This window comes from Strix uralensis, chromosome 11 (genome assembly GCF_047716275.1).
Source record: "Strix uralensis isolate ZFMK-TIS-50842 chromosome 11, bStrUra1, whole genome shotgun sequence".
NCBI classification, from domain to species: Eukaryota; Metazoa; Chordata; class Aves; order Strigiformes; family Strigidae; genus Strix; species Strix uralensis.
Genome location: NC_133982.1, coordinates 4888239 through 4896116, shown reverse-complemented (window position 1 = coordinate 4896116; position 7878 = coordinate 4888239). Strand labels below are relative to the sequence as shown.

Below are 7878 nucleotides of genomic sequence, written 5' to 3'. Positions count from 1 at the left end.
GGTCCGATGGTGCTTCTCTTATTTTCAAAGTGTCACTTGAGCCATCTCTTTCCCCATTGCTTTCTCTCTCTTAATTTCACTCTCCCTCTGTGGTTGCCCTCCTGACTTGCTCTTTTTAAATCATTTGCTGTACGACACTTTTATGCCGATGCTTTCTGTAGCCTGTGCCATGTCCTGCTGCAGTACATAGCTCTGGTCTCAGGGCAGGGTGGCACTGTCACCCCTCTCCCACAGCCCTGCCCGGGGGCTGATTTAACCCCCATTCCTTCCCTTTTCCTTGTTGAGGCAATACAAACCTCCCAGAGCTCCTGATCCCCAGTACCAGAGCTGAGCAGAGGCAGGTTGCAGCCTGGTGACCAGAGGCCACGGTGTGACCAGATGCCATGGTGGAGCTAGCCCCAGGGCAGGCAGCGTGTTACAGCCTGCAGCACCTCCCTGCCACAGCCCCGTGCCTGTTCTCCTCTGGCTCAGGCTGTGCACGTGTGTGTTTATGAACATTATGTAATTTTTTTTTTTTTCAGACCAGGTCTCCTGCAAACCTGGAAGCCAAATTCCCTTGGACGTGCCCGAGGGTGCTTGTGAGTCTGGCTGCCAGCGGTCAGGTCCAAAAACCACCATGAGAATCATTACAGGTGGGTGGGGAGCAGTGCTGGAGGGTACCAGGGGCTGGGGGTGCCCGGGCGGGCAGGGCCAGGCAGGGTGCTGCCTGCTTGTGCTGCCAGCAAGGGTGCTGATGGGATGGCAGCATCCCTGCCCACAGGGACAGCTGTCCAGAGCACAAGAGCCAGCTTGTGCCAGTCAGAGAGGGGATACCACGGCGCTGCTGGCAATGGCAGGCAGAAAGTCCTCTCCCCACGTGTGAGGCAGCAGGATCCCAGGTACCCCCAGCAACGCCTGGGCAAAGCCTGGCCCTAGCCTGGCCCTGCTGGCTCTCAGCCTGGGGGCTGCGGGCACGGTGAGCTGCTGCCTGCCCTGCTGCCTGCCCTGCTGCCTGCCCTGCGACGGGGCTTTGCGTCCTGCTGACCGCGCAGAGGGCAGGCAGCCACCGCCACGCTACGTACCGCTCACACAGGGCAGTGCTGCGGCCCCGCTCCGTGGGTGGGCAGGGGAACTGCCTATAAAACCACAACCGGTCCTTGGGAAAAAACAGTCAAACTCCTCTCGGTGCTGTGCAGGGCCCAAGACACTGCGGGAGGTGCCTTTTGGGGGAGCGTGAACCTTTGGCATCAGCGGGAGACTCGCCCTGGCCTGGGGCTGTTCTTAGTGAGGTGGCTGGAAAATGCCTCCGCAGCGAGAAAGCGAGAAAGCGAGTGCTCGCCAGTGTTACAGGACTGGACAGATCAAGAAGTCAAGATTTTGCATTCCAACTATCTATAGGAAATAGGGTTTTTTTATTATTTCAAGTTTTCATAAAAATCCATAATTATTGAAATCAAAGTTACAGAAGAAAGTTCGTAACTTTTTATTGATTTTTATTTCTTTTTTCTTTCTTTTTTTTTCCCCCCTCTGTTGTTTTTCCCTCTCAAAGTTATATCTGACACCAGAGTCCATCAGACAAAGTCCTTACAAACACAGGAGCCCAGAAGACATCGGCTGAATGTTTTCCTGGTATAAAGAAGAAGAGGAGGAGGAAGAGGTGGTGACAGTGCGGGTGCAGTGGGTTTGGACAGGGGCTGAGGGAGCGGTGGAAGGAGAGAGGTCGGTATGTTTGTAGCAATGTTTCTTTTTAAATTATTTTTTATTTGTTCATTTGTTCTTTTTTTTTTTTTTAAAAAACCCCACCATTATTATTTGCAAATTGTCGCCTGGTTAAATCATTTTCATGTTGAACTTGCGCGGCGCGTCGGCAGAGCTGATGCCTGCGTCGGACTTGCGTGGCACGTACTCGATCTCAATGTTGTGCTTGGTGTTGCCTTTCCCCCGGCTCCACAGGAAGAGGAGCACCAGACAGAAGAGCACGACGCCCAGGAAGGAAATGAAGCCCATGGTGGTGGCGATGATGAGAGTCTTGATGTCAAAGGGGAAAGGCACGGTGGCGCGCGTGCTGTTGGCATCGCTCTCGTTGGGCTGGTTGGAGATGAACGCGAAGGTCTTGTTGGGCTGGTGGGGCCAGTCGGGGGAGTAGCTGCGCACGTGCAGGTGGGCCAGCATGGTGTCGTTGCCACCTGCGTTGCTGGCGATGCATAGGTAGGTGCCATTGTCCTGGATCTGGGCGTAGCGCACCTCCAGCGTGCCGTCAGGGAAGACAGTGAGCCGCCCGTTGGTTTTGGTAGAGATGAGGTGCTTCCGGGGAGAGAGCCACATGATGGTGGGGGGCGGGTCCCCATCTGCCCGGCAGACAAAATGGACAGTGTGGCCTTCGTCCACGAAGATCTGCTGAGGTTTGCGGTCCCGTATCCGTGCTCGGCGGCAAGTGAAGTAGTTGGGCAGGAGGACATCGGGGAAGTCTTTGAACTCCTTGCCCTGGACGAACTCAGGGGTGGAGCAGGTGGGCTGCTGCTTGTTGAAGTTCAACCTCCATCGCCGCCGGAAAACCCAGAGCAGCCGACAGTCGCAGGCTAAGGGGTTGTTGTCGAGGATGAGCGTCTCCAGGTTGCCCACTGAGTGGAAGGCCGACTCCTCCAGGGTGGTCAGCAAGTTCCCTGACACGTTCAGGATGCGCAGGTAATTGAGGCCGCGGAAGGCGAAGGGCTCGACCGTGGTGAGCTGCCCTCCCACCAACTGGATCTCCTGCAGCCTGAGCAGGTCATGGAGCATGGAGCCCTCGATGGTGACGATGGGGTTGTAGGACAGGTTCAGGAACCGGAGGTAAACCAAGTGCCTCACCGACACGTATGGGATGGACGTCAGGTTGCAGTGGGTGATGGACAAGGAGGTCAGGTTCAACCCGTAGAGGCAGTTGGACGTCATAGTGTCCAGGTAGGGCCAGTGTGAGATCTCGAGGACCTTGAGCCGGTACAGCCTCTTGAATGAGTAATCCCGGATGGTGTTGATGTTCAGATGGCGCAGTCGCAGCACGATCAAGCCATGAAGGTGAGACAGGGCCTCCGTGGGGATGGAGGTCAGGTTGCATTTCTCCAGGGTCAGCTGCTCCAGGCTGTTGAGGCCGCTGAAGGCCCGGTGGGAGATGTAGACAAGGTCGTTGTCCCCCACCTCCAAAGACTTCAGGTTGTACAAGTCCTGGAACATGTAGTCTAGGAGGATCACAATTTTGTTCTCACTAATGTCTAGCTTGGTAAGGTTGCTGAGTCCAGTAAACACCCCCAAGGGGATCAGCTTGAGTCTGTTACTCCTGAGCCCCAGCGTCCTGAGGTTGAAGAGGTTGTTGAAAGCCCCAGGTTCAATGGCACTGATAATGTTCTCATTTAGCTCCAGCTCCTCCAGGTGAGGGTAATTGGCAAATTCATCCTGATTGAGTGTCTTGATGCGGTTCTTGCCCAAGTCCAGCAGCCTGGTCTCGGTCGGGATCCCCTCCGGCACGACCATGAATCGCTTTCGGTGGCACAGGACGGCGCGCTCCTGGGCGGAGCACTCGCAGCGCGGCGGGCAGCCCGTGGCGGAGCCGGACAGGATGGATCCCAGCATCAGGAGGAGAATCGGCTGCCAGCAGGCCAGGATTGGGCTGCGCATACTCGCCTCCCCAGCTACCATCCTATCTCTCACCTGCAGGTAACACGGGGGAGAGAAAGCAAGGTGGACGTGAGCAAACGACCGGCACAGCCATGGCAAAAGGTTTACCATCCTGGTAGAGCTGACGTTAAGGCAAAAGGCACCGCTGAAGCAGAGCAGAGCTGCTCATTTTCGAGCTGAAATCCAGCCCTTTGGCTACGAGACCATCTCTCCCCCCCAGCCCCCAGCTTTCCACTTGGTGACTGAACGTGCACAGACTTTGAGTGGAAAGCCTTGAGGAATCTGTGTCAGACAAACCTCACTTCCTTGGCTTCTTAAAAAAAAAAAAATTTAATACTAAACACATCTATCTACATCCTATTTTAAGCTCTTGAAATTATTCTGTTCCCTGTAGATGGAGCCTGAATATAAAGGCTGCTTTGCAAATGCAGAGGAGCTGAGCTCAGGATTGCGCATCTGGGGGAACCCCACTTGGGGTCAGCTGGGAGCGGGGTGTTTGAGCAGGGAGTAAGGGCGACAGCTCCGTGGGAACCAACCTCGGGGGTTGTGGTCTGGCTCGTGCCCCAGCCCAGAACCGCCCCGGCCTATCGGCAGGCGGAAGCGAACGCTCCCTGTCGCGCTGCCACCGTTGCATTTATTTCCTTGTTGTTCAAGCTGTTATGAGGAATCAAATCATATTAATATTGCATATTAGATGTACAGCTACTCTGGACCATGTTTATATCCATTGTTATGTGTACACTTTGCATTACTTCCACTAATGCTATTTATGGCTATCGCTGAATATACTCAATACATTACTTCCATTGGCTCCGTTTGTATCCATCATTCTATATCCTGTACATTACTTTCCCTGCTCTGGCACTATTTATGGGTCTGGTACACATTCTGAGCATTACTTCCATTGCATCTGTTTATATTCATCATTTCACACAGATATACGACCCAAGTATAACTTTTGTTCCCAAAAAATTAGTCAAAATTTCTTTGTAAGATGCAAGGATGAAGGATGATGGACGGGCCATAAAAGTGTCCACCAGCTCCGTCTCGGAAACCACCCGGCCTTGGCACACCAGGCGAGCTGGCTGTGAGGTCCCGCAGTCCCCACAGAAATCCTCCCGTGGTTTCCTCCCAGTTCACCGTCCTTCTCCATCCCCTTTCCCCGCTATCTCTGCAGCGGGGCTGGTCGCTGGGGACCCTCCAAAGCACATCCCTCCCCTAAGCAAAGGGGCGCGGTGCCGGGAGCTGATCCTGCACAGCTCCCCTGGCAGCGGTGCCGAGCTCCCTCCTGCCGGCCCCGGGCCAGCACGTCCCGTTCCAGTGGAAACATTTCCAGTGGGTTCGCTTGGGCCTGGGCCAGGCTTCGAAGAGCCATTTGCTGGGTATTTACAATTCATCATCTCCCATGTCATCACCTCCCTAGTGGTGACGGGGCCGGGCAGTCTTACAAATCCGAGCGGGATCACCGCTACTGTTGTGCTGCCGCTGGGCTGGGACCGGGACCTGCCGAGGGGCTGTGCTGGGGCCGGGACGGCACGGCCGGGTGGCAGCTCCTGGGCAAAGGGCTGCATGTGGATTTGCTCCCCACGCTCATGCCGCAGCCCAGCCGGGGCTCAGCTGCCAGGGGTTCCCCCCGCCGCTGTCACCGCCTCTTCCCATGGGCAGCACGTGGCCGGCGAATGCCCCTGAGGTGCCGGCTCGCTCGCAGCCTCCCTCGGCCGGTGTTTCTCAGAAACCAATTCCTGCTCCTCACAGCCGTGCTAAGAAAGCCATCAAAGAAAGCAAAACACTGCATACAAAACAAAATACAGTCTAAGGGGCTTAATTATACCAGGGCTGAAAAGACTTCAGCTCATTAGAGTGCCAGGCAGCCGGCCTTATTTGGCTGTGTTCTATGCTGAAATTTCAGCTTTGCCCGTGCGTGCAGCCGCGTGCTGGTCCCTGCCAGGCGTGGGGCGGGGGTGAGAGCCCAGAACTGCCGTGGGGCCCCACACATGGCTCCTGCATCAGCCCCGGCCTCCGCCAGGCCACAGGTGCCTCCAACAGCGGGAAGGGGATTGCACCCACGCAGGGGATTGGTCCCGTGCTGCTGTCCCTGCGCTGGCCTCGGCAGAGGAGCAGTGGCCAGAGCTGCTGGGAGCAGCGCAGCATCGATGGCTAAAATATAAGCAAAGAGGTGATGATAGATGAATGAAGCAAAATCTGCATGGTGTTCAAGACGAGACAAGCCCACTTGCGTAGAATTAAGTCTAGACACACCTCACATGTTATTAGTTCTGAGCTAAATTTAAATCCGTGATAAATACAATCCCTGACAAAAACATCCGTAATCTTAATAGCCAGAGTCAGAGAGGAGCTTTGGGAGAAAGACAATGAATAAGCTGGAAAATTCGGGGCTAAGATGAGCTTTAAATCACTTCTGGTTCCCATTTACCTCTGGCTGTTTCAAGAGAGGAATATTCGTGCCTCAAGGTGAGGTGGATATTAAAAGGTGCCCTTCTAAAAATGACTCGAATTGTGATTTTTGAGTGAGCTGAGGTCAACAACCCACGCGTGGCTTTACAGCAGCCATCACGCGTCCCCACAGCGGCTGGACTCGCGTCGCATCAGCGCGGCTCAGCCCGAAGTTAGGGCTGTCCTGTTGGCTGTCCCACCTCTGCTGCCACATGGTGCCCGCTGCTGGGACCACAGGTGCTGGCCAGGCGAGGGGCTGTGGCCACCTCGAGTGGGCTTGGGCAACTCTGGGGAGGGGGCTTGGTGTCGCTGGGGGAGAGACAGCAGTGGCCACTCGCAGCTGTTGCTGCCTGCAGGAAACTGGGAAGTGACGGAGACAAAGTGCCACTAAGGGCTTTCCAAAAATTGAAGTCCTCCCAGATTTACTCTGAGGAGGACGGTGAAATGTGCCCAAGCACCCCTCAGGGTGCCCGGCCACGGCCCCAGCAGGATCTGCCAGGCAGGATCAGGCCACACGGCTGCAGCGCACAGGCCAGGCCAGCCCAGGGAGAGCTGCAGCCCTCTGGCGTGAACGTGACTCTCATTTTGCACATTAAAAAAAAAGAATCGATAAGAAAGGAGCAGCTGCCAGACTTGCTGCCTTTAGGCAATGAGCAAACCAGTGCAACCCAAAGCAAAAATCATGCCCAGAGCCACGGCATCCACTGACACTCGTCCTTGCCACCCTGCTGCCTGGGGACGAGGGCTCCAACGTACAACCCCCTCCCCGGGGAAGCTGCTAGCCTCGGCCCGAGAGGCGCAGATGGGTGCGCTGGAGCTGCGCTCCCGCAGTGCTAAATGCAGCAGGACCAGCTGAGTGTCTCCGGCTGGGAGCAGCGCTGCGAGGAAAGATGCTATTCTGGGCCTGTGCCTGGAAACGCAGCCCAGGGCCGGGCATGAGCACTGACGTGCGCGGGGTTTGCTCCGTTGTGACGGTCACAGGCTGCCCCGGCGTGGGGGGGGATCAGCCCCAGGGAAACCAAACCCAGGCGATGACCCAGGAGGGAGCCCAGGCTCGGCACCTGGGTGTGCTCCCGAGGCTGCCACTGCCTCCCTGCCCCAAGGGGTGGGCAGCAGGCCTGGCCGTGCCCTCCGCTCTCACCGCTGCCCCTGGCTGTCCCCTGCTCACCGCCCCGCGGGTGCCCAGCGGCTGGGGCCAGGCTGGTGTGCCTCAGCACCGAGCGATCTGTCTGCTGCGCTGACAGCGAGCAAGCGGCAAAAATCCCCGAGTCAGCTATAACCCCCACCTGGCAGCCATAAATTACAGTGTGGGAGACATTCACCCTTGAACCAGATGCTTTCGAGAGCATCGAACGACAACAGGCAATTTAGGACAACGCAAGCCATATCCGTGGCGGGGGGGCCCGCAGAGCTCTGGGGGCTCAGCAGGGCCAGGGGAGCACGTCCCCCACCCCGTCTGTCCCCACAGGAGCTGACCTTGCTGCGGTGCCGTGGGGCACCAGGAGCGAGCCTGGTCCCAGCAGCACTGGGCACCCACACTGGGCTGCAGTGTGGCTACGGGTACAGGTGTGGGTCAGCCATGGGCTCGCCCCCACCTCTGGCCTGCCAGCTTCACACAAAGCCAGCGAGACACAGCTCTTGTAGTCTGTGCTCTCGTCTCCTCTAAGCTGCTCCAGCTAAATCAAATTTTATTGAACTTGACTACATTTTAGAGATAAAGACTCCAGGTTTACAAATAAATATTTAACAACCTTTCCTGCTGCTAAAAGAGTTGCTTATCCAGACCCCGGGCTC

At 56.4% G+C, this 7878-nt stretch overlaps 1 protein-coding gene across 5 annotated transcripts in view; it reads right to left on the bottom strand.

Moving 5' to 3' along the window:
- Nucleotides 1-1372: 1372 nt before the first annotated feature.
- LINGO1 (leucine rich repeat and Ig domain containing 1) overlaps nucleotides 1373-7878 on the bottom strand; it is a 167809-nt gene continuing 161303 nt past the window's right edge. For all 5 annotated transcript variants that reach the window (XM_074881112.1, XM_074881111.1, XM_074881110.1 and 2 more), the window contains one exon: nucleotides 1373-3663. In XM_074881112.1, the coding sequence (XP_074737213.1) occupies nucleotides 1810-3651 (1842 nt within the window). In that variant the 5' untranslated portion in view covers nucleotides 3652-3663 and the 3' untranslated portion in view covers nucleotides 1373-1809. The remainder of the gene's footprint in view (nucleotides 3664-7878) is intronic.